This window comes from Gymnodraco acuticeps, unplaced genomic scaffold, assembly GCF_902827175.1.
Source record: "Gymnodraco acuticeps unplaced genomic scaffold, fGymAcu1.1, whole genome shotgun sequence".
Lineage (NCBI taxonomy): Eukaryota > Metazoa > Chordata > Actinopteri > Perciformes > Bathydraconidae > Gymnodraco > Gymnodraco acuticeps.
Window position 1 is genome coordinate 1,855,549 of NW_022991632.1, and position 27,352 is coordinate 1,882,900.

The window sequence follows — 27,352 nt, forward strand, 5'->3', positions numbered from 1 at the left end:
AGAACGTTTAATGGATGAGGTAATGATAGCCTACAATAAAAGTCATTGTAGAGCTACATAATTGCAGTCAACGCCATGGAAAAATAAAATCCAGTTTGCCTTGGTGCAGCAAAAATATAAATGTAGTACACGTTGCACCATTTCAAAAAACACCAGGAGATCTATGCGTGGCTTGTATTGTCTGTAATGTTTATTATTTTCATATTAGTTGGTAGATTATAATAATCACTATAAGCAGGTAGTCTCAGTGTTTCTATATTTATAGTATCCCCCAATTATGGTAAAAATTGTGCTTTTATTTTTGTGATTCTAGAAAAACATTGGGGGTTGGGTTGGTGTGTGTGTGTGTGTGTGTGTGTGTGTGTGTGTGTGTGTGTTGTGTGTGTGTGTGTGTGTGTGTGTGTGTGTGTGTGTGTGTGTGTGTGTGTGTGGTGTGTGTGTGTGTGTGTGTGTGTGTGTGTGTGTGTTGGGGGGGGGGGGGTACATGGAGGGCGGAGAACCGTGTGCCAGCTCACCCATGTGTGTAATGTGAAAAGGGAGAGCCGGGGGTGAAATACTGAGGAGGGAGAGGAGGAGGAGGGGGGGACAGTGTGGGGGGTGGGTACTCAGGAGGAAATTAATTTGAGGACACAGTGCGATCACAATGCCGTTTTGGATTTCACTTTCTATCAAGAAGAAGAAGAAGAAGAAGAAGAAGAAGAAGAAGAAGAAGAAGAAGAAGAAGAAGAAGAAGAAGAAGAAGAAGAAGAAGAAGAAGAAGAAGAAGAAGAAGAAGAAGAAGAAGAAGAAGAAGAAGAAGAAGAAGAAGAAGAAGAAGAAGAAGAAGAAGAAAAAGAAGAAGAAGAAGAAGAAGAAGAAGAAGAAGAAGAAGAAGAAGAAGAAGAAAAAGAAGAAGAGCCTCACCGATGGGTATCGGACATGCGGGTCAAACACAAAGCAGATAAAGAGCTTTGATTGGTCATATCTGTATCGGCAGAGACGAGGACCCTCCTGGGACGTGGCACCCTGACCCTCTGATGACTCGGGATTACGGGTTATAAACTGAGAAAATCACTTTCATTCTCCTGCAGACGGATAACCACACATCACAGAGACACCGTGCACGCTATAAAATAACAGTGTGATCAAACGTGTGCAATTATTTGCAAGGCCTGAAAGTAAACCCATATTGTCAGCTTGAGCCTCGAAATATTTTAAATCCATCACTTTACATGATAATATAGGGCAAAAGTTGCATTTGACATGAGGCCACAAGTGAGCACGCTGAGACAAATGATGTCATGTGAACGTGTTGGATTCATGATATGGTTATAATGAACCTGATTCTTATTGTAAACTGAGTGTACAATATCTTTAAATGCATGACAAACGTGTTCTATTATTACATCATTATTATTATTAGTGTTGTTATTATTAGCCTATGGGTCGTGAAAAGGTCTGTGCTGTAACCTGCTGCCTGTGTCAGCGCTGCTCTTTTCATCCTGCAGCAGCCTCCATCAGACAGCGCGGATCAGAGCGGCTGCAACTCGCTGATAACAGCTCTGTCATTAACTCCTTCAGTCAGGGCTGCAGGAACCAGCAGCCATTTTCGTTCCCACCACTGAAAATCAGGACAAAAAGAAAACGCACGCAGTTGGAGCTATACAAAGTGAGCAGTGTAGGCTATCTGTAATGTATGACTCAAGCTCTCTCGTTTAATCGAGCTGGAGATTTCACAGAGATGCAAAGGCCTGATAAAGCTCGGCCTGCTCTCCCTCATCTGCAGCTCAGTGTAACCATCGGGATGCATTCTTGTTTCATCCTGGATTTAGTTCGAGATGATCAAATAAATAAATCCAAACGAACAATGCATCAAACTATTTAGCTATATTTTCTTTGTCTGTGTTTAAGGATTAATTGCTTTTTCGTTTGTATCACATTTTAATCCAACAAAACATGATTCGACTTTAAAGAGGATTTCATTATTATAATAAATAACGTTTAACATTAACAGAACAGGCAGGTGTATCTGCAGTGTGTTATCCTCCTTTAAATCTTTTACATTTCAGGCCTTTAAATTATAATCTGGGTTAAAATAATAGCATACCTTTATTCCTTGGTCAGCAGTTGGGGATGTGAGTTCTGTTATTCCTCTGAATCGCAGCTCATAATATCACGTTACAGCCTATTCAAGGAGACCAGTGCCAGAGCTTTTAATAGGCCATGTTATTATTTTATTATCCAGCGTAGAGCAAATAGTCTGGTCGTACAAACAGTGATAGACCGGATTGCTTACTGTATGTTAACTCGGGCCAGTGCTTTGTATCATGGTGCTGAACTCTTGATACTGCAGCCTGAGGGAACACTAAACATGGCGGACACAAAGTACTTGTGACAAGGCAATGTCAACAAACTGTTTACAGCACTTTAGATCTGGGTTACTAAATCACTGAGGCTACATTAATGGGAAGCAGCCAGACATATTGTTAGGATTTTTTGAAGGTGTTAACACAAAAAAGAATTGAGGAATAAGAATAGGTTTACCACCTGGTTACTGAATTCTATTTGAACAAATATATAAAGCAGGGAATTGTACTGTACAGGCTGTTTAGAGATATGCTTTATTGGAAGAAAAAAAGCTGAAGCACTCGGTTTCAAATGTATTTTTAAAATAAATGCTACCTTGGGTTAACACATACTATACATACACATATTTATTTTTCAAAGATGCTTGAATTGACTCCAGACATTTTAATGAAAATATCGCGTGACAAATGCATATTTATATAGAAACACCACCATGCCTCAGATTGTCACGTCATCACAGACAGTGAGTAAATGAGTGAATGGGTGAATGACTGAATGAATGAGCGTCGGAATGAAGTCTGCAGCCTGGAAACAAAGATGGAAGAATAATATAAGATTACATTTTAAGTTTTAATTCAGGAAAAAATGGACAACTTTGAAATGCTATAACAAAACAGGTGCCGTCCATGATTCTATGTCTTACCATCAATTAGCAAAAACAAAAGCGCACGAAAATACATAACATTCTCCTCATCAACAAACGCAATACAGATTTTAAACCCGATCCATGTAATCCAAGAAACAACTTGGGTTATGTTAATGCCCCACGTCCTCTTCTCGCTTAAAACAATAATTAATTAAAAAAAAGGAATTAAGATTTATTTTGAAAAAAGTAAATCCTAGTTTTGTATTTTATTCAACCTTGTCCAAAGAGTTTATGTTTTTGTAAAATTCCAGCCTCCTTTTATATGCGTAAAGTTATGCAGGATTTGAGGCCCCCGGAATGTCATTGGATGTCAGGATGAGGTATTATAGATTATGGGTTGGGGAAGGAATGGTGGGGGTACCGCAAGCACCTCCCCTAGAAATGCAGCAAATCTCTCCCGTTCTCTCCTGGTGGGGCACTGGGAGGGCTGGAGACGTGCTTTGCATTGGCAGGCTGATGAGGACACGTGTCAACTCCCTGCCTCCCCCTCCGGGCTCCACCGTACCGCATTGGCATCAGTTGAAGCACCTGAAAACCGACAACCAACTCCTGGAAACGCTGCCTGCCACCTTATAACCCAAAAGAAAACGATATTACAGGCCCTACAGAAACCTGTGGCTCGCCTTTCTTCGTGCGTAAAGCTTTTGCGCACACCGCCTCAGAGACTGAATAGGTGCGCTTCTCTTCGAGCATCAGAGCGCAGTGCCAAGATGCAGAAACGGAGCAGCGACGTCTGAAGGTGACATGAACCTGGGGATAATCAAGAGCAGCAGGAGTACTTTGAACAAGAAGTGGAGATAGCAACTGAAAACCGTCGGTGTCTTGAAACAAAACGTGCGCTTTATCCCTGTGGCTGAATCTAATGCAGAGAACCAAGAGCTGTCATCCAAAGTAGCCTCACATTTTTACTGACTGGAGGAGAAAACACTAATTAAACTGCAGACGATCGCGACTTACGAAAGGAGCTAAACATGGCAACGTTAATCAGAAGCAAGCTTTCTAATAAACTGTCAAATGCAGCCACCACCGTCTCCAACAAATCCCAGGCGAAGGTGAGCGGGATGTTCGCCAGGATGGGCTTCCAGGCCACCACCGATGAGGAGGGTCTGGGCTTCGCCGCCTGCGATGACCTGGACTACGACCACCGGCAAGGCATGCAGATGGACATTTTGACAACCGATGAGGTGGGAGGAGAGGGGAGCGGGGATGGAGGCGGGCTGGGTGGGGACAGCCACTACCAGAGAGACGGCACCGGGCCAGCGCGCTCAGCCTCAAAAGACGGAGACCCGGCGAACGAGCTGAATGAAGAAAAACCAAAAATCACCACGTGGGAGGCGGGCTGGAACGTCACGAATGCAATCCAGGTAAAGATGCACTTCACGGATTATAAACGGGCGGTTGTGATCAAAGCAGCTGTGAAATTGTAGATAAACTCACACCTGCAACTGCATAAAAGGTTGATTAAATATTCATGTTCAAAGTTGGATCCCTTTGAAGCAAGATCATAACGTTTTTTGTTAACACTGTAGAAAGGGTCACCTGAATTATGTTTAGTGTAATTTGAACTCCCCATTTATTATGTTCTCATATATTAATGCTGGAGCAATGCAGATATTTTGGAGCAGCTCATGCGTTGTAACGCGCTGAAAAAAGGGAGATAGATGATGCCCTGTGCCCCCCCCCCCCTCCCCTCCCCTCCTCAACACACACATTCTTTGTCTGTATAGTGATGTCCAGTGTCACCGATGCACGCCCCTGATAACGACGTACTCCGCATGTCTATGAATAAATTAATATATAAAGAAAATCACAATCGTGTTGGAGACTGTGACCGTTGGCTATAATAACTTTAGAGAATAATAACTGAGGCCTCTTTTTTTTAAACGTTTTCGAACATTTAAGGGCTATTTAAATTGACCACAATTATTTGCAAATATAGCCTACATAACATAAAGATTGAGAGGGTTTCCATTTATATACAAGGGCACTTTATTACGCAACATAATATAATAGTTTGTGTCACATGTATTCCAATAAGTAGCAGAAAATATATATTTTGCGGAGATGACTTGCTCCAACATAATTCAAAGTGCGAGGATTTACTCGAGAGAGTGGAGTCTGCAGCGTGTGGAGGCTATGCGACAAAAATCCCTAGACGCAATCGCTTTCAAGCCTTATCACGGCTGTGGTCACGGCGGTCACCGTGACGTCAGAGTGTCTCCTTCAGCTCGTGGTGATGTGACGTCAGAGGCGGGCGGATTGTGCTCTCAGCAAAGTGGAAAACCCACAACATGAAACCGAGACTGACATCAACTGAAGACACAGGCAGACCAGAGACAAGGCCGCACATACTATAATAAGAAAACAATAAGATGTGTTTTAGCCCAATTTGTATACAAAATAATGTGTTCATAAGTATTAATAATCTGATAGGCCTATTTAAATCCTAAAAGTGTAACCCATTTACAATTACCGTCTCTGTTTTTTTCCTATTTGCAGGGGATGTTCGTTCTTGGGTTGCCCTACGCCATCCTGCACGGAGGATACCTCGGACTCTTTCTCATTATTTTCGCCGCCGTGGTGTGCTGTTACACGGGGAAAATCCTCATTGCCTGCCTGTACGAAGAGGACGAAGACGGGCGGCTGGTCCGTGTGAGGGAATCCTATGTGGACATTGCCAACGCCTGCTGCGCGCCCAGATTCCCGACTTTAGGTGGCCATATCGTGAATGTAGCCCAAATCATAGAGCTGGTGATGACTTGCATCCTGTATGTTGTTGTCAGTGGCAATCTCATGTACAACAGCTTCCCCACCATGCCCATTTCCCAGAAGTCCTGGGCCATCCTCGCCACCGTCGCCCTGCTCCCCTGCGCCTTCCTCAAGAGCCTGAAAGCCGTCTCCAAGTTCAGCTTGCTATGCACCATGGCCCACTTCGTCATCAACGTCCTGGTGATAGCCTACTGCCTCTCCAGAGCCAGGGACTGGGCCTGGGACAAGGTCAAGTTTTACATCGATGTCAAGAAGTTCCCCATCTCCATCGGGATTATCGTGTTCAGCTACACCTCGCAGATCTTTCTGCCATCCATGGAGGGGAGCATGTCGAAACCCAGCGACTTCCACTGCATGATGAACTGGACTCACATCGCTGCCTGTATCCTCAAGGGCCTGTTCGCCCTGGTGGCCTACTTGACCTGGGCTGATGCAACCAAGGAGGTCATCACAGACAACCTGCCCTCCACCATCAGAGCCGTCGTCAACATCTTTCTAGTGGCCAAAGCTTTGCTGTCGTATCCGCTGCCGTTTTTCGCTGCTGTCGAGGTTTTTGAGAAATCCTTTTTCCAGGACGGAGGACGTGCGACCTTTCCGAATTGCTACGGAGGCGATGGACGCATAAAACCCTGGGGACTCGCTCTCAGATGTACCCTTGTCGTGTTCACCTTGCTCATGGCGGTTTTTGTGCCACACTTCGCCCTCCTCATGGGCCTCACTGGCAGCCTGACAGGTGCAGGCCTGTGCTTTCTGCTCCCCAGCCTCTTCCACCTCAGGCTTCTATGGAGAAAGCTGCTATGGCACCAGGTTTTCTTTGATGTCGCCATCTTTGTAATAGGAGGTATATGCAGCATATCTGGTTTCATCCACTCAATGGAAGGGCTCATAGAGGCTTTCAAATATAACATAGAGGAGTAGACGCGAGCTATTGCTGGAACTAGATGTTAACTGCAAATCCCCGTTTAGTGAAAACAATTAAAAACACACGAGCCCCTCTGCTTAATTCATGCGTAAAAGCGCGCACAATACACTCGGACATCTTCATACAGTCTTGCATCAATTCAGAAAAAACGCGCGCTTACACACAGAAGTAGAGCCTGTGCAGTGAGGGAAACCAATGCATCCACAACACATTATATGGACAGTACATGTTGTATAAATATGCGTACAGACGTACATATACATATTTTCCAGTGGAGTGAACGTTTACAATATTGAAGTTAAACACAATTGCAAAAAGGGCAGTATGTCTTCATGACTTCACTTCATGTAACGCTACAGTTTGTGATGGATGGACTTTCGACAGCATAATGTGATATAAGATAAGTTCATTTAAAAGAATATAAAAGAAAAAACACTGAAATAGCACTTGCTTCTTTAGGTGATTTGCATTATGATTATGGGCAGTGAATGTGGTGTTAAATCCAGAAAGGCCTGTGGACACAGAAATAACACAATGGCAATAACCAGCAACCGATGATTGCTTTTAGAGATAACAGAAGTTTCGTTAGAAATGAGGACATTGGACCTTCCCCGAGCAGTTTAAAATATTGGAAATGCACGATATCAAAGTAAACAGCAGCTATATGAACTATGCATTGAATGTATTATATTTCAGACACACAAAAGCTTAATGAAACTGGGAAGTGTAAATTAAACAATCTCCAAATTGGTTTCTCCTGCCTGAAAGTGTAAATGCTTTGATATTTTTTTCTCCAATATTTGAAATGTTCTTTGATGAGCTTTTAAAATCGGCAATAACAAAATTCGCCTGACCTGTAATACACACCCATAGCCCTGAACTAAATTCTATAGATGGGGACCCCGAAATTCTGCACACTCAATTTACCATAATGCTTTTTTCCATTACATTTGAAAACTCATGGCCTGTTCTAAAGTTAATTTGATAGACTCTCGTCTAAAAAATTCGGTGTCTGAATCTGAAAAAAAATAGATAATTAAAAGGAAAATGTGCATAGCCTACAGACATTTTTCATTCTGTGCAATCCAATGGGTCCTGTGGAAATGTTATAAAACCGTGTGTGTAGTGTGTTATTGTGGTTTCAAAAAGATGGAATGTATATCTCAAAGTCGTTATCATATATCGTGAAATTAATATTAAAGAATAAACAAATAAGTGAAATTATATTGTAAAAATGTGTGTGGTTTTATGTAAAACGAAAAACGTTCAGAACATGTATTTTTTTTCTCTATAATAAAAGACAGAAAATGATGGAGAAAATAATCGCATTCATATTTGTCCAAAATAAATCTAAATTAATGTCTATTGACAGCGTAAAGGCTGCAGAGGCCTGGTGGCTTGGAGACAATAATTACCTGTGTTTGAGAGGGGGGGGGGGGGGCTGGTGTACAGGCTTACTCGAGCTTTTACAAATACTATCACATTTATTCTAGATATGTTCTACATGTTCAAGCTTTGTCTATGGAAGTTAAGAACAAATGGGCCTTGCCAAAATCATCTCGACAGATTTCCTGCTGCAGGCATGAATCCGGCTTTATGGTGGACCTGTTCGTCCACCGTGTTGATTTTCTGCGCAAAACATCTGGATAGAGCGATTATTCACTGAATGGGCTAATCCCCAGCTGTGGAAACAAATGGCTACCTGGTGCATATGCTCTGATGAAGACCACCCTAGCTTGAAAAGGGCCAGTTCACATGAAACTGCAGGGACAGAAAAGTGATGTTTCTCATGTGATCACCGGATTAACGGATGAAAAGCACAAGCAGCTGCCCCTTAAACACCATTTGAATAAAGCCCAAACATTTGTTCAATATTCTTAAAAAAAAAACGCCAATATAGAGAATTCAATTTTTCTGCGGACACACATCACTAGTCAGTATTTTCTATCAACTAGTCATAAAAACACACAAAGAGCAAAATCACGACTTTAATGAGACTGCTGAAATGACTGTCAAGTAATTGGATGAATTTGTTTCTAAAATCCTCTCGGTTTCTCTACACATGATGCCCGGAGAGCCTCCTAGTGGACAGGAGAGGTTATGCTTCAAAATTGAATAATTGCAGTCATTAAAAATGATAAATCACAAGGATTTTTGGTTTGAATAACTGGCCTTCAAGGCACGGTATCTCTCCCCTATTATACCTTTTTTCAACAATATATAATAAGTCTCATATACAATATGTCTCTGAAAAGGATCGAAATCCCAGATCGTGCGTAAACCCCTCGGTTTCAGCCTTTCTAAAGTGCTGATTCTGTATCTGTAATGCAAACGAACTGATCAGCTCATTTTCAGACAGGTTTTTATATAGATGGATCAGGACGAAAAGATAGGATATTTTTTCCTGAAACTTTCCGAAACTCTTTTAACAAAGGGGACACATTTATGTATAAAATACATGAAAAAGTTGATGTTGCACAATAGGTGACATTTAAAGGGGACCTATCATGTAAAATGCACCTTTGTACGTCTTTTATACATGAATATGTGTCCCCGTGTGCAAGGCCGGCCCTAGACTTTTGGGGGCCCTAAGCGAGCTTTGGCTTGTTAAGATATAAAGAAAGTATTGAGCCTTGTATCATGTTTTTTTTTTTGTTACTGCATTTAAATTCAGGTGTTGTTATGGCAACGTCAGTGGCCAAACAGCCACATTTACTGCAGCAAATATGTTCAAACATGCTGTCGACACGTAAAGCAGTGGCAACTATGCCACCATTTCAGCTGACTTTTTCTCAGAAATACTGTCACATAACATCCATATATTTCAGTGCTAGGTTGATGCTTAGCTAAGCTAACTATGAAACACTTTAATTGACAGGATTCAGGATCAACTGTGTACTTACTGTAAGGTAGCTTCTAGCTTCATGTCGAACAGTAAGTCAACATTTCCCAGAGAGCTTTCTTTGAAATCACCAGGTAACGCTAACATTACATTTAGATTGTATGGCAAAGTGTTTGTTTAATATATCTGGCTAGCTATAGCTACTTGCCAACGGTTTATTTTACTCCTGCGATTCAAAGTAACCTCAACGTAGCTGCAATTTCTCCTGGCTCAAGTGCTGGCTCTGGGGTTGTTGTTTGAACCATAGATATATATCTATAGTGTGAACCACCACTTGAGAATTGTCGTATTTTTTAAGAACAAATGTTCTTATGTCCATCTTCAAACAGTCTGAGACTGACAGTTTATTTTAAACATTGTCACAGCTCACAGCATAGGTACCTGTCAGCCAATAAGACAGATGTTTATTTCCATTCAACTCTCTGGTTGGTCTGGTGCCTTGCCTCTGTTGCATTCACTGAACACGGGAAATTACAATCCTGCCGTCCTCTCATGATGAGGTTCAGGTAAAGCACGGTTAATGTATTATATGATTGACTCAATAATATAATACATGACTTTGAGAGTAGGCAATCTAGGCATATTAACAAAATTAAACATACTTATCACGGCGACGGTGTACTGAGATAAAAAACGGTGTACAGTGATAAAAAAAACGTTTTGTCGCTTAATGGGTCGGGCCGTCTCTGCCGGTGTGTCAGGGAACTCACCAAGTGTCAGAAAACACAACCCTCTCTTTTCCTCCATACCCAAATCTCTAAAAACGGGGCTACAACGGATCTGATACAGATTAGAAATATCTCTGATGTCAGTGACGAGGAAGTCCGCCTATATGGCCAACTCTCCACCAATCAGGGAAATGAGAGGTTGCTGTGGCATGGTAACATGACGCTCGTAAATCGGCCCCCTCCTTTGCAGGGGGGCGTGGTCAGCTGCAGCTCATGCAAAGACAAGGTTGGAGGAGAGCAAAATGAGGCATGGCTAAAATGCATAATCTGTTTGGTATTTTGAAAAAGAAAACTTATAAATATACCTTATATAGGTATGGCCCTACAATATATTATTCAAATATAGCATGATAGGTCTCCTTTAAGTAACTGCCTCCAGTTAACATCCCAGTTGAGTCATCTATAAAAAGGACCCTAACCGTAATCTACATTGTAGTTTGCACATTTATTTCTAATTCAAGTTTATTGATAGTCTTTGTAATCCAGCAGTAAAAAAAACAAAACATGATACAAGGCTAAATACTTTCTTTATATCTTAACATTTTATTGTAGAAGAAATAATGTGTGAAACCAATTAATCAAAGGTGGGGTAGGTAAGTTTGAGAAACCGACTCGAGATACACTTGTTATATTCGATGGAATGCTCTTAACATGCCGATAGCAATGAATATCTGCTTTGACAAAAAAAATGTAATCTGTGGAAGCCGTAGTACTGTAAAAATCACGACCAATCATTTTAGCCGGCCCGGCTAAAATAACTGGATGGCCTACCTGCCTGTCAGCCTTCCATCTGTGCACAAACTTATCTCGTGCCCTCATTGGTCATGTGCACGTTCGTCTGTGTTGGAGGGGCTCTGTAAGGAAGTGGCAGATTTGTTCCGGCTGTGTATTTTCAAATTCTAGCACTCGAGCTGGTTTCTCCGAAATTACCTACCCTACCTTTAACTATGGATGTAATACTGACTGTTATCTGTAACGAGCTCCCAAGAGAACTCTAGTGGTATGCTGGCGCCCTCTGCTGGTCGCTCATTGGATATCAGTGCAAGTCTAGTTTTCCCAGTAATAAAGAAAATTAACAGAGCTTGAAATTCATTTAAGAGAAAACTAAAATACTTTTCACTAACAGACAAATGCTTAATTCCAAAGTGACATATTCCACTAAAGATAAGTTATCTTTTTATTTCAAGTAACGGCATTTTAGAAAAGCTTAACATTTTCATAATTACACAAATAAAAGTGAAATATTTACAGGCATAGAATTACATTCGAGACAAGGAAAGGAAGATAAAAAAGAGACAAGGAAGTGACTGCAGACAACATCAAAATGAAGTGATATTAAAGTTAATAGGGCAGATTCTGATAAATCAGCTGCACACTGGTGTTCATGTTTCACACCTTTGTTCAGCCTGTGTTCTGCTCTGCTGCGCCCCCACATACAAACCTCAGGTTTTGGGTGAAGGGACACAATGAGACTCAGAGGCCGGGCTCCTCGTGGCTAAGGGTTGTGGGTTTCTTGGTGGCGGTCTCCACCACCCAGGGGTGGGACAGGACTCCCTGGATGGGCAGTCTGTGCATGGGGTTGTGTTTCAGCAGCCGGGCCATCAGGTCTTTGGCTCCGGTACTGATGTCAGACTGTGCGGGGTAAGTGTACTCAACCTGGGTGACAAAGACAGAAATATTCGTACAAAGATTAAACATCGGGCTTGTACAGCATTTTAAGAGGATAATCAAGCACTTTCAAGGTACCTTAACCACAAAAAAAAAGAAAAAACTAAACTTTATCACCACATTTGAATAATTTCTATAAAATGCAACTACAAAATATAACGTTTACTGAATTCCTTTAAAGTCACAGAAATCAAGGTTTTTCTGCCACGTTGCAATCATTATTATTTAATGCTTAACTTGCTCTGGATCACGTAGTTTGAGATGCCAGGAGAAAACAAATAATATGACGAGGAGTATTAGTTTTAAAATGGTTGGTTTACAAGAGTGATCGTGTAGACCAGGGGTCTCCAACCTTTCTTCACCTGAGAGTACGGTTGGGAACCGAAACTCGGTTCCAGATGAGAACCGATAAAAAAATGCGGGGTACCCATACAAAATACACAATTTCGGTTCTGCTTAACGGTTCCTAAACGCGGTAGACCCTGTATTCCAACGGGTCCGTCTGCGCCGCGGTGGGATACAGGGTAAGGGCGGACTGGCCATCTGTGTGTTCTGGAGAATCACAGAACGGACGGTCGTCAGCGGGCCGTTGACGGCCGGCTCGGTTCGCTGACGGCCGGTGTTGTGTCAAATTATGCACCCCCGTCGTGAAATGCACCCCTTGACACGGGAACGTGCATTTGAAAGTATAGTCCGCTATTCTAGGTTGTCTTTTTGATGGTTGGGTTGTCGAATCCTGGATTTTGCATTCATTCGTCACTTATTTTTCAGTTTGTCTGTATACTTTTGCTTGTGCTTTACAATGTATCGTTTATTTTTACATCAAGTGCTTGAGGGTGGGATTAATATAATATTTTTTATTTTGGGTGGTGCTTTTTATGAACAGCCTTGTTGCCACGATATGCACCCCTTGCTATCTCTGACAATAAACATGTCACATACATGAAACTTGCTCCATTTATTGATACTGGTCCTACAACTATACCCTCCGAAGTGCTTGAGGGTGGGATTAATAGAAGCATATTTTTTTGGGGGGTGCTTTTTACGGCAGGCCAGGGGGAGCATAATTTGACAACACCGGCACCGCCCTTAATTTCTTAAAACGGCATCATGTAAGTTGTGCTGACAGTTCGCGAGCTCAGTCACTTCATAACACCAAAGATGGATTGCGGTAAATGCTCTAAAGTGAGGCTCCACTAAAAAAGAAAAAGACAAGGCACAGTGCAATGCCTGTTAATAGCTTGCCACAGGCATAGCTCGCCACAGGCATAGCTCAGTTAAAATAAAGCACAGCTATTGTACAATACATTTGTATTGCATGTATATTTTTTATATAAAAAGGTCGGTTAAAGCTTAAAAGAACAAAGATTTGTCATCTAAACGTTTGACCTCTTTTACAATTTTGGAATCGAAACAGGGAATCGATAAGAACCGGAATCCATAAGCAGAACCGGAATCGATACATTTCAAACGATACCCATCCCTACCTGAGAGCTACTTTGAAAAAATAAAAGTGGCCAAGAGCTACTTGCATCACATCGCTTACATTTATTCACATCTTCCTCATCAGTTGAATGAAGCTACTTGTTTACACGTGTGAAATTGCAATACCTAAAGTTTATCAAAAATCGTAACGACAATTTCTCACATTTTATTATGGCCCACATAATACGCTTCTACTGAAGCCTTCCGAGTAAATCGCCAGAACGCCGACACCTCCTCATCACTCCAATGTTTTTTTTTGTGTTGCCATAAGTTATTCTCTCTCCGTTGGTGCGTGGGGCTAATGCTAATAATGCTAATGCCACAAATACAATAGCGGCTTCACAAAACTTTTCAGAGTTTTACGGGGCGTGGTTTGTAATTCGCCCAGCCAATCAGAACCGGGGCACTTTTCCCTCCCGGGATAGTACCACCTCTCTAGCAGGAACTAAAAATGGGGGTAAAAGTTCCCGGCACTAAGTACTCTTTTAGGTGTGAATAAGGGGTACTAACGGAACTAAAGGGGAAAAGTACTCCGGTGTGAACGCGGCTATTGTGAGTACATCACCTTAATCACCACCTTACAAGCATCTTATGGCACATGTGTAAAATAAGTGACATTCACTCTTTTTCACAGTGAGTGAGATGAATGGCACTGCATGGAGTCCACCATAGAGGTGTATGCTGGAGTGTACCCACTTCAAGCTAATAGAGTCATTTAAATGTCCATCAGTCAGTCTTGTTCTGTATTTAAATTTCATGACATTCATGTCAGAAAAAGCTGCTTCACAAAGGTCTGTAGAGCCAAATAAAGCAGACGTGTTCAGTGCTGCTTGGTGAATGTTCTTATAGTTTTCTGGGTCTACAAGGTTCCAGAAATGTTGTGAGTGTTGCTGAGACTTAAGCTGAACATGATTTTGGAGATTTATAACCTCCATCTCCACAGGATTGACACTGAACAGTTCAGCCATCTTTTTCTTCTTCTTTGTGTTGACATTCAATTATAAACCATAATAAATCAATTGTATAGGTCTAGCCTCCCTATATCTGTGTGTGAAATTGTTCCATCCTCAAACTAAAAACTAATACTTCTGCAGTCTAGCTGCAGCTTCTAGCAACGGTCTTCTGTTAAAAAAAAAGGACACTGAAGGTCCTGAATGTGGCATCACAAACATGACTTGAGTCTGAACACAGCAGTCAACAGGAGTACAACAGCATTATAAAAACAAAAAATACTGCATGTGGGTGCACCAGGCTTGGATTTTCGTCATTTTAGGGGCAAGGCCATTTGGCCTTTGGTGTCACACATTTTTTCAGGGCGGAAAGGGCGGAAAATTAGGATTTAGAGCTTACAAATAAATAACTTTACTTTCTAATGACAAAAAACAAATAACTTTTTTAATATCAATAATCGTATCATCATATAGGCCTATGCCTCCTTAGTATTAACGTATCTAAAATGAAATACTTTACTTTGAATAATTAGTGTTAGATGTTTTCCATCTACTACTACTCCCATTCACTAATCCGAAATGAAATCTAAAAATAAAAAATTCTATTAATATGTAACAAATATATTCCATTTCAGAGCAGAAGAAACTGCCTTCAAGGGTCAAACTCTGCACATACATCATTCAGCAGTGCACAGTGAAGCTCCAACATCCAACTGTATGAACAAGCAATACTTTGAAATGCAAAAGAGTGCGTGTGTGTCTCTTTAATCAACTCCTCACAGCTCCTCATATCTGTTCAGAAACTGGACAAAAGTTAAAGATGTACAAACCACAGACTGTCATGACGAATACAGTCGCTGCTTTAATTCTGTCTTTAGGACGTTGTTGTGAGTTTAGACGGAGCAGCTACAACGTTAATTTAGCCTGATCGATCCAATCTCCATTCACAAAACACGCATTTTAAAAAGGTTTTTCGCCTGCCAAAGCATTAAAGCATGGTTTTTACTAACCGTTATCAGTATTTAGTTACTTCGGCATCATTTTGAAACGTGTATTACAATGAAATCACGATAAAATAGGTTAATTTGGTTTCCACCACAGTATTTACATGGAGATACGCCCCGCCCCCTCTCCAGCGCGTCCTGTTTGAATGACAGGAGTAAACACAGCTGACAGCCGCGGTGAAACTCCAGCGGTTAGAGCGATGCGAGTATTCGCATCGCGTCCGTTGTGAACGCAGCATAATGCAGTTCAGAAACCACTGTTCTGACGCTTTTAAAGCAACTTTTAACAGTGTGAGGGGCCCAAAGGCCATGGTGGCCGTAGGACGTACAATTATTTGTGGGGCATAACGGCCAGACCGAGGGGCTACGACGGCCATGGCCGCCGTGAAAATCCCACCCTGGGGTGCACACTTACATTCTCTGTCTTACTGTTACATAAATTCCATGAATGTATGAGATTAAGTTAGCTTCATCATATCTCAATCAGTGATTAAGTGAATAATAAAGGTTCTATCAGGTCACTCATTATTTACAGGGAGGGGCGGGGTTTGGAGGAACAGAGGAGACGGTGATCGCGGAACATCTCCTCCTGCATTCACAAACATATTTATCAACTTAAAATAGCAAGAGGACATTCATACTCTGCAATCCAAGACTTGATTAAATCCACCAAAAACCTGACATGACGATAGCGAGTGTTTTTCAAAAAACACAAATCCCTGTGTCTCTGAGCCGCAGCGACACGGACTGATTCAGAGCGGGTCATTCTGCTGTTGATTCTGGACTGGTGTTGATGGATAAAGCAGAAGCGAGCTACTGAAAATCTGCTCGCGAGCTACCGTGTTGGAGGCCCCTGGTGTAGACGAAACTTCTTATATGTTGAAAATAAAGCCATTTTCAAGGAGTATTGTTTTTTAGCTTTATATGCCTTACCAGTGTGAGAAAAAGTTTTTAGAGAGTACTTGTCCATGGACAAGTGAGTTTGGCAATTTACTTGTCCGAATAAATTTTTCACTTGTCCAGAATGGACAAAAATTGGGGCCACTGGAATCTTCTTCTTCGTCATGGTATTTTACATTTTCCCACGGTTTTTACGACACCGCTAACATAAGTGAGCGGTAAGATTTTACTGCATCACACATAGGGTTGGGTATCGTTTAGATTTTAACGATTCCGGTTCTGCTTTTCGATTCCGGTTATTTTCGGTTCTCGATTCCGGTTCTTTGAGAGGGTAAAAATAAGTCAAACTGGGAGAAAAATATATTTATGAAAACATTAAGTCAAATCTGTATTCCTATTTACAAATCACTTCATACTGTTTAATTTCTTACAGTTATTGAATACAATTATATAAAAATAATCTATGCATTGTTCAGTTAGTTCTAAGTGGTGCAGTTTGAGAATGTACAATTGGCCCAGTCTCCTCTGATGTTACACTGCAACCTGCCTGTGAGACAGAGTCCAACCACACATGTCCAACACGGACATAACCTAATAATAATAATAATACATTATATGTATAGCCTATAGGCCTAGCGCTTTTCTACAACTCAAAGACGCTTGCACATGTCCTGCAATACACATGCTGCAGCTGCCCAGCGGCTCACTGTTTGTAAAAGTAAATAAATAGTATTTTCATTTCAATAATGTAGTTACTTTCTATACCCTGCTTCATAAACAATACTGACATCCCTGCGCTCCTCCGAGTCTGGGGGTCCGGGGATGTGAGGACAGCGCGAGGACACAGACAGGGAGGCTGCTTCACTTCATAAAGGAAATGGCGGTCAATATTAACAACACAGGAGCTAAAACGCTTAATAACCATCATTACGTGTTAGAACATAAGAAAGTTTGACAAAGATGAGGCTGTTAAACGGGCAGCGGATCCGCTGTGTGTAGAGAGAGAGAGACGCTGAGCTGCACCGTGCAGCTGATACGGAGCATATGAGAGAGCTGCAGTCCGGGGCTCGGCCTCGCCTCCTGTCCTCACAACTCTTATTAATCCCGGTACCGGACAATTGTTATTTGTTCCTACTCGGAACCGAGTTTTGCTTCCCAACCCTGCCACTGTGCTACACTTCCCGCCCCGCCCCCGTCTAACTGTACAGAAAGCAGCGAGATGCATTTCCTTAGGAATCGACAAGCAGAACCGAAACTAACATTTCTAAACGAACAATGGCGGACACGTACAATTTGCGAATGAGTTCTGCCTTTTGTAAACTGAATGTATCAATAATTTGTCAATAAACGTCACTTGTCCATCGGACAAGTCAATTGACAGATCTACTTGTCCGATATTGTAAATAACACGTCCCGGACGGTGGGACGTGTACTTTTTCGCACACCGCTTACCCTTGAAATCTTGCGGTAGGTCTCTTCGTGACTTTTTGTCTCGAAGGGGGGCTTTCCAACCAGGAACTCGTAGCAAAGGACGCCCAGACTCCACAGGTCAACCTTTTCGTCATGAGTTTTCCCCTCAATCATCTCAGGAGGCAAGTAGTCCAGTGTTCCACACAGCGTAGATCTCCTGAAATAACAAAGTGAAATGCATGAAGTTAGTGTGTAAGCTCACAGTTTTTGTAGAAACAAAAAAGGTGTACCTGAGCATAGATACTGAAGCAAAACAAGTGAATTGCAAATGTAACAGAGCAATACACTTTGAGTTAACAGAGACCCAATTATACTTAATCTGTGAATCCCCATTCCCCAGCCGGCAGGGGAAAAAACGCATTACTGCAAGAAACAGCGTCTGAGGGCTTCTTAATATTTAAAAACGTATGAATGTGTCATACCCAAATAACGGGAAGAAACTCAGCTACCTGACGATACGAACAATTTTTACTGAAACAAAAAGTCTTGCAAGAAGCGTCTAAATGAGCCCCGAAGCTATCGCACTTAGCACAGAACTCAGCTTAAATGCCCTTATTACTTATCGTATCTGCAAAAACAAGATATCGATTAGCAAGCTGAGATTCCAGAAATGTTAGTATCATCCCCGGTTGATCCAAACTCACGACAGGGGAAGCGACACCAGACATCACAACGCGTAGCTTCACGGAGGAAGCTTCTTACCTTAATAATCAGTGTTGAGTGTAACGCGTTACAAAAGTAACGGAGTTACAGTAATATATTACTTTTTGCTGTAACGAAGTAATGTAACGCATTACTAATGAAATGTGGGTAATATATTACCCGTTACAATGCTCAGTAACAACACATTTTAACCCTAAATTAAATGGTGTTTTGTTTTTTAAGAATGTATAATGTCTCGCTATGTTAGTATACTAACATAGCGAGACATTCCGACACCAGAGACAAATTGTGCGGGTAGATTAGTAAACCTGGTGTTTACCCTTCAGGCTTTGCGTCGGGATCTTCGGGGGTGCATACTTAGGCATGCATTGCACCCCCAGTTGAATGTTATGCACCCTCTATTCAAAAAAGAGAACGGAGCGAAAAATACAAAGAAAAAATTGTGTCAGGTGCGCGTGACCTGCTCCGCTGCGCGTGCATCATTTCCAAAGTGCTTCCACAGCAGTGACACACATCTGTGGATAATCATTTATACGAAAATGGTTAAAGCAAACATCACTAAACGCCAGCAACACTGCATCTACTGCAGACAGTAGCAACATGTCAGATGGGGACATCACTTTACCCTCCGTTGTGGACACTAGCTTACTCCCGCCTGACTCGCCCCCGGAGCAGCAGTCTTTGTCGCCCGAAACTACGCCGCCCCTCTGCAGCCCGCAGGTGCCAGGATACCACGGCAAAACAGAGCCTGCCCAGGTCCAAACAAGTACCCGCCTGTACAGTGGGGTAAGGCGGTCATTTTGCAGCTCGTGGCATAAAAATAGACAATGGCTAGAATATTCATGTGAAAATAGTGCCATATTCTGCCATGCCTGTAGAAATGTTGGTCAAAAATAATGCATACAATAGCACAGATGCCTTCACCACGAATGGCTACAAAACTCTCATATCCCAAGCTTATCAACGAGCTAATGTTGCAGCTGTAATGTTCTCCAGGTCTCAAAGTCAACCTCACATGATGATGTGATCCCAGTTTTCAAGCACAGTAAATATTCTCTTCCCAGAGTATATGATGGGACCAAGGTGATGATTTAGTACATGGTTTTAATAATACTTTTACCTTTCAATGTTTGCCATTTCAAACCATGAGCTGGTTCAAATAATATGTGCCTTGATTTACATGTTCTCATTTATTTTATCAGTAGCTTTGAAGCTTTTGTGCTTTTCTTTGCCGTAGTCCACTTTGGACTATATGAAATATTTCAGGATTGCACTTTTAACTCACTTGAAATGTTCTCACTTGCTTGGTTTCAAAACATAACAAATGCCATAATCTGTTCATTGGGACCATCAATGCTATTTTTCATTGCTGTTGCCGGCCACTATTGCTCATGTAAACCTACTACTGCTGCGCCCCCTGTAACCTCAGAGGCACCCGAGTCATTTTGTTCTGGAACCGGGTCTGAACATGGCCATATACTAAACACACTACAGAGCCCATTCCGTGTCCTGTTAGTGTTTACTTCCTGTCTGCCTTCTTCTGGTGATTTATCTGACGTCCAGCGCTCCGTCTTTTAACCTCTTTTCCTTTCTCTTTCTTGATCTTCCTTAGCAACCTTCATTATAGTCCTTGACAGTGGTCTGTACTACTGTATTAACAACGTGTCACATGTTAAGAATTTACAATCAGAATTGAGTATTCAACTAAGCCGTGTAATACAAGTTGTTAGTAGTCTTAAGGGCCTACAGTTATGCTATACCACATTGCCCTTCACTGGATGTAGAATGAGCTGCACTAAACTACATTTCAGCATTTAAAATACCTAGCCATTCTTTTGCGGTTATTTTGGTGAAAGTAACTAAAAAGTAACTAAAGTAGTGTAACTCATTACATTTCAGAGACAGTAATATTGTAATGTAACTTATTACTTTAAAAAGACAGTAATAAGTAATATTACATTTTGGAAGTAACTTGCCCAACACTGTTATAATACTTTTTTTTTTGGGCACCTTTCATGACACCGTACAATTTGTTAAAAAAAGAAAAACGCTAATAGGCAACAGAACATGATAAAAACACAAACAGGAAATCATGGAGACAATCAAGTGGACACAAATGAAACATATAATGGGGAGCACTACAGTGAGTAGGCAGATTTGAACAGGTGGGTTTTTAAATTGGGATTTGAATATGGTGATTGTGTCTGACTGCTGGATGTGCGGGGGGAGGGAGTTCCAGAGTCCCCATGGTGACGAGGCGTGGGGACGGTTAGCAGACCAGCAGAGGGGGAGCGGAGGGAACGAGGGTGGGTGTACACCTGAAGAAGGTCAGCCAGATAGGGGGAGCCAGGTTATGTAGGGCATTGTAAGTGAGCAGTAGGTTTTTTTAAGTTAATACGGGATTGAACAGAGAGTCAGTGGAGTTGGATGAGGGTGATGTGTTCTGAGGCCTTGGTGCCGGTGATGATCTGGGCTGCAGAGTTCTGTATGATTTGTAGTTTATTGATGAGCTCGGTGGGTATGCCTGAGAGGATGGCGTTACAGTAGTCGATGCGGGACGTAACAAATGCAGGGTTTCTCACACAGATTATACTTGACAAGTATATTTTGCGACCCATTTAGGTTTCTTTTTTTCTATATAATTTTTTTTGTATTCGTCCGTGATCACGACGGCATCTGCGATCGATTAACTTGTGGCCAATGATCCCTCGCTCTACGCCTCCTGTACCAAGTCCCGGACTGGCCATCGGGAGAACCGGGGGGTTTCCCGATGGCCTGGCCTGTTAAGGCCATGATTTGGCCTGCCGACATGGCCACTGTCATACAGATCACAAATCAAAGCCCTCCGTGTGTCATTCAAGCTCGGGATAACCTCAGGTGAGGTAAAGGACTCTGAGTGTTTAGATAGTTAACTTAGTCTAAGTTCTCAGTGCGTCTCAAACGGTTTGGTCACCATTTATGTAAACACATATTTCCATTTGAGAGGGTAGTGATTAGTAAAATATGCATGAAAAAAAAAAAGTTAACTAGGTGAAAAAAGGTAAGATACACTTTTAAAACTTGTTGAGCTAAAACTAGTCTTTGCTGCCTCAAAGAGGAGAAGGGGGGAGAGGAGGGAGACAGGAGAGGCTGGTTCAGGAGCCCAGACACACTCACAACTATAAATGAACCAAAAATAAAACAAACAAGTTTCAGTGTTTTTTTCATATTGGAAATGGTATGTTATTGGTTATGGCCATGATTTTATGATTATTGAAATGTATACAGTTCTGTTTCATATGGGTGTCCCCCCTAGAGGATTTGAGGTCCACCCCCACTTAAAATCACATTGATAGGTTCCTAAATACATTTACTATTTGTTTAAATAGTAACCCTTGTCCATATGTTTATTTGTGGGTATTACCTGCCTGTACCCGTTTGCTCTGCCATCGCGTGAAGGGTCTGCTAACAAGCGACCAACAGAAAGGTCACTGTTGTTGCACGTCACCAATAAATAAAAGCACACATTTCTCACAAGCAAAAAAAAACCTCCTTAAAACAACAGTCAAGTGTCCATACAAAGACCCAGATGCCTCAACAGGCCATATCCAAATCTGTATTTCAAAGTTTTCGAGCAAGGAACACCAACATGTTTGCATTATCGGGCAAATGCATATTTGATTGTAAACTGTCGGGAAGGTGGGGGCTCTCCATCTCCAGCTGCCGTGTTTGCTACCAGCTTGGAAAACGGAATGGGGTGGTTGTGTTTTAGGTGTAGTTTAAAATGCGTGGTATATCAAGTCCGTAGGTTCGCCTTGTTGATTTGGCTTGAATCCAAAATACTGCCACACCGGAGAATCGAGATGTGTAGTTAAGTTTTGTAACCAATTCCATTTCACTTTATTTGTACAAAAGCATATGCACATACCTGGAGGAGGGTGTGTGAACCGACCAGCCAAAATCTGCGATCTTCAGTTCCCCGTTGGCCCCCAGCAACAGGTTCTCTGGTTTGATGTCCCGGTGGATCACCTTCTTGGAGTGGCAATAGTTGAGGGCATCAGCCAGCTCCATGATGTACTACAACAGCACATTAAGAATGGTTAATACAATGTCCGCACCCTCCTAAAAATGTTCAATAGAAAATAAACATCAAAACATTTTTTAAATGAGTATACACCTTATATGGACTTTAATCCTATACAAGCACGCATTTCACAAAAGTTCCAAAGTTGGCACTTACTGTGGCACTTTTGTCCTCAGGAAAGCATCCACAGCGCTGCAGCTCACTGTACAATTCACCCTTGGGTGCAAACTCCAGGATGAGATATACACGAGTCGAGTCATGGAAGTAACCGTAGAGGCGCAGAATATTGGGGTGCCTGCAGGAGGGCGAGATGGAGGAGTATTTAGAGAAATGTTGTTGAAGGACCCAAACAATATTTAAAAGAGAAAAGACAGAACTAAATTAAATCAAATGTCCCAGCAGCTGCTTTCAAGAGAAGGTCCACATAACAAGGATTTTAACAGCCTGGTTATCAAAATGCAATCATTCCCTGCGCTTACATTTTAAACAGAGACCAGATGAGGGTCAGGATGGCAAATTAAGCAGTGTTCACACTTGATAGTAAGGAGCTTGCTACAAACACATGCCATACAGGTTTAACATGGTCCTTTGACCAATTCAAAAGAGAGAAATGGCACACAGCAGGGTGCACCAACTATAGAAATAGAATGATTTAGTCCACTATAGCAGCCTGTCTTTAACTGTATGCGTACAGTTAGACATATGTGCATTATTCTCCAAACTGCTCATTATAGTTTGGCCAGTGATATTCTCTCTTAAAGATCAAATGCAAAGCTTCCAAATATGCTACATTTTTATAGAAATGTTTTTAAGACTGCCTGTATTTTTTTTTTATTGTATTTAAATCGAGATAATACACCAAAAAAAAAGCTTTTTATTGATCCAAAACTCGACCCAAAGCCGTCTGAATTTCTGACATGTAATTCCCAGCAGCCTCCGCGCGCGTGACGTAATAGTGGCCAAACAGTCTCTGGACCAAATATCCCGACTCGGCAGTCTCGGTCACATGTTTTTCTAAAAGAAAACTGAATTAACATGGGTTATTGTTATGCTTTTTGTTGTACGAACGGTGCGGGATCTGGGAGAGTTTTACATGCATTTCCCAAAGACCAAATCATCCACAAAAAATGGATTTTTTTAGTGAATCGTGTTGGATGGCAACCGACAAAATGGAGCAAGTTGTGTTCTGACCACTTCGCGTGTGATGCATACGACGTTGATCCTGCTATCATGAAGTCTGTTGGTGGAGAAGCATTAATAGCACGTCGGAGGCTGAAACCCGGAGCCGTCCCCTCCATATTTCAGCACAAGAAACCACTGAAAGAACGAAAGAGCCGGGCGATGCAGAAACGCCAAAGAATTGAGGTAAACAACTTTTGATTAGATTTCAAAGCGCACAGAGCACAGCAGATAACAGAATTGCAGCTTTATTGCTTATAGAGGTGGGCACCGTTAGATTCTGTGTCTTTACGATCATAAACAATGTGTTGGATGTGGAGCTAGGATAAGTAATAAGGGCGCTAGGAGTGATTTCGGTGCAGTAATAGGTTAGCATTTTTCGCTCGGGGCTAATACACTGTTAGCATTGTAGTTTATCTGCAGCTCATTCATCGCTCCTCCACTCATAACGGAAAAGTGTGAACAATATGCATTATGATAGGGATTAAATCCACTATTATTCCTCCTGGCCCAATTAAAAATGCCCCCCCCGCGCAATTAAAAGTGACTGTGAGCACTTAGAAAACCCAACATTCTTCTAACCACTTCATTAGGCCTATGCATCAAAAAAGCCCTCCGCCATGCTTTCATTTCTTTCAGCCGAGTGGGTGCTTATAGAGGTGGGCACCGTTAGATTCTGTGTCTTTACGATCATAAACAATGTGTTGGATGTGGAGCTAGGATAAGTAATAAGGGAGCTAGGAGTGATTTCGGTGCAGTAATCATATATATATATATATATATATATATATATATGCAGTTCGAATCCCGCCTCGGCCGCCACTGCGTCAGGCCGTTGTGTCCTTGGGCAAGACACTTTACCCGCATTTGCTCCTGTGGGTAATGTCCGCAGTAATGACTCTTACATGTCTAATATGTGTAATGTGTACTTGTAAAGCGCTTTGAGCACCTGTAAAAGCGCTCTAATAAAAATGTAATGCATTATTATTATTATTATAGTAATAGGTTAGCGTTTTTCGCTCGGAGCTAATTCAGAGTCTCACTGTTAGCATTGTGTTTGGTTGTGATGGTTCCCAAATTACCCAGTGGTGAGTCCGCCTGGACTTTATTTTTCTAAACCTCTCTAAAAAGGTCAAACGTCACTTGTTTTGCATCAATCTTGATACAGGGTACTTATTATATGTTATAGTTTGGATTCCTAAAGCTTTTAGTCTATAGTCTACTCAGAATCAGACATGATAACGAAACTAAGTTGTACTATCGGCGGAAGCAGTTGTGAGCGATAAGCCAAGGTTTGTTTGTTTGGCCACTGTGACGTCACGCGACGCCATCTTGCGGCGGAGCGGCTGAGAAAATAAATCGTCGGACTTGGTGTTGGGGGTTGAACAAAATAAATATTGCGCATTGCCAGACGCATATTATCTCCGATTTTAATACTGCAAGAATCTTAGATAGTGTTGTAGCTATATGATTTCGATTTGAATGGCAATTATAAAAAAAAACTTTGCATTTGATCTTTAATAAGCAAGTTTATCTTTTTCGCGATTCAGACATCTTTGAAATTAAATAATTTGTACCACCACTTTGTGTAACAGACAGGATTCATACTTGGCATCATATCACATCATTTGAATGACACATTACCTGAGGTGAGACTGGATCTCCACCTCCCTCCTCAGCTGGTGCTCAACCCCCGCCTTCTCAAGCTGCTTCTTGAAGAGCACCTTCAGGGCCAAGATGAACTTACTCTGTTGCTCTCTGGCGAGGTAGACATTGCCAAATTTACCCTTTCCTAAGGGACGGCCAATGTCAAAGTTCTCCAGGCTCCATCGGTGGCTGCAAGTAGAAATGTGCAGAGTTACAGACAACACGCAAATACTTTATGCATAAAATAAGTAATACAAGTATCATTTAATATACACCTATCTGTTGAAGAGGCTTTTGCAGAAACAATCTTGGGAGGTTTGGCTAAGAAAAAGACACAAAGAACACATTTTAGCATACAGAAAAACCGGATACAATATTGATTAGATTGTCCAATTTTATATTTGGCTTACTCTGTGGCTTCTCCAGCTTTGCCAGTTCCGATGGGGGTTTGGCTGGCTCTGGATTCACCTTGGGCACGATTGCCTTTGGTTGGATTTGCTGAGACACACGTTTGGGCTGCATTGCCCGACTTCTACTCTGAGTAGTAGGGGTCACATTCTGATCAGCGGGGTTTGTAGATTTGACAGCAACCGAGACATGAGATGCAGATTTCTGGTGGCTCATAGGACGCTGAATGCGCTGAGGTCCATTTGACAAGCCTAGAACTCGCTGATGTGGAGGTGGTGCGACTACAGACGCCTGAGACGGCTGTGACACGGGAATCCGCTTTGGACCATCCATGCTTGTCTGAAATCAGAGGAAATCACCAAACACTGTATAAACTGGCTTTAAAAAAAAGGATAGAATAATGAAAGCTCCATCTTCTCTACATGGGTTTGCACACAAATGAGTTCTACATTTGAAAAATACATGCGCTAATTGTGTTATAGCTGTAGTATTGACTCTGATTTTCACAACAAATTGAAGTTGAATTCATCCGTGAGTGTATTTTTTGTAGTCATGGTAAAATCGTACCTTCACTTCTGGCCTTTGGAGTTTCATGTCCGTTGTCATCTTTAGTCTGGCAGAAGAGTCCATATTCTAAGAAAAGGTAAAAGGGAGGTTATTTTTTACATTGTTCATCAAACAAGTCAGATAGTAAGTAGAGCTTCTAACAAAAAAAAAGCCTTTTATTTTCTGTGACTACATTCACTCACGTTACAATTAGTATTGGTGTAATTTCTTCAAGGTAATGTATTATCTGTTACTTATTATTTGAATACATATAAATGTAAAACATGTTGTTTTTTGTAAAAACTACACACTGCCGGTTATGGACAAAAAAGAAGATGTAACGTTAGCATTCTCCGCTTGTTGGCTAATGTTACCTAACCGTGTGAACGTTGAGTTCTGAGCTACTGTTAGCTTTTCGGTAACCATAGAATCAACAACATACATCACTTTCGACACTTATCATAGATAACATTACTTACCCGATTATGTTATTGCACAATGCCCGATAACTTATCCAGAATCCAAACTAAGAGTAAGCTAGCTCTCAAGCAGGTAGTTTCAACGTCAACCTCGCTAGCTAGCAGCTACGTCGGCCAGTTGACGAGAGCTCAAGGTTTGTGTCTACATAAATATACCACGAGATGGACAGTATACTAATCCTGTTAAAAGCCGGCTCGATGTTGTGAGGTGGTAAACACAGATAAAAAGGAATCAAACTGGAACCAAATCTTGCCAATATAATTAACAATGTGGCCGCTGGAAAACACTTCCCTCAAGCGCTACTAGTTTGATTTCAAACGTCCCTCGGTTCACAACCTTTAAATACATCCCGGCCTCCGATTGGCTGAGAGAATGCTCTGTGCTCGTTTTTCATTGGCTGGCGAGAAGGGTAGCGTGACGTCAGAGGGAAATCCTCCTGAACAGCAGAGGGCAGCAGCAGCCGACAGGGAAAAACTCTTTCTATATATAAATGGCGTGTCTTGATCGATTTCCGGGTCAAGTCCCGGAGGAAGTGAAGCGAGGAGTCGAGGAGGGGTATTGGGATGAAGCTTAAGT

General features: G+C 41.8%; 2 protein-coding genes across 2 annotated transcripts; one reads left to right on the forward strand and one right to left on the reverse strand.

Moving 5' to 3' along the window:
* The first annotated feature begins 3,405 nt into the window (after positions 1 to 3,405).
* On the forward strand, positions 3,406 to 7,994 carry slc32a1 (solute carrier family 32 member 1). The gene is made up of 2 exons (XM_034198271.1): positions 3,406 to 4,356; positions 5,492 to 7,994. The coding sequence occupies exons 1-2, from the start codon at positions 3,964 to 3,966 to the stop codon at positions 6,677 to 6,679; spliced, it is 1,581 nt and encodes a 526-aa protein (XP_034054162.1). The 5' UTR covers positions 3,406 to 3,963; the 3' UTR covers positions 6,680 to 7,994.
* Positions 7,995 to 10,823: 2,829 nt separating this feature from the next.
* On the reverse strand, positions 10,824 to 27,118 carry aurka (aurora kinase A). Its single transcript, XM_034198411.1, has 9 exons — positions 26,776 to 27,118; positions 26,318 to 26,383; positions 25,753 to 26,089; positions 25,618 to 25,663; positions 25,340 to 25,531; positions 22,673 to 22,811; positions 22,361 to 22,509; positions 17,773 to 17,947; positions 10,824 to 11,969 (listed from the first exon to the last, which is right to left on the reverse strand). The coding sequence occupies exons 2-9, from the start codon at positions 26,378 to 26,380 to the stop codon at positions 11,787 to 11,789; spliced, it is 1,284 nt and encodes a 427-aa protein (XP_034054302.1). The 5' UTR covers positions 26,381 to 26,383; positions 26,776 to 27,118; the 3' UTR covers positions 10,824 to 11,786.
* Between the last annotated feature and the right edge of the window lie 234 nt (positions 27,119 to 27,352).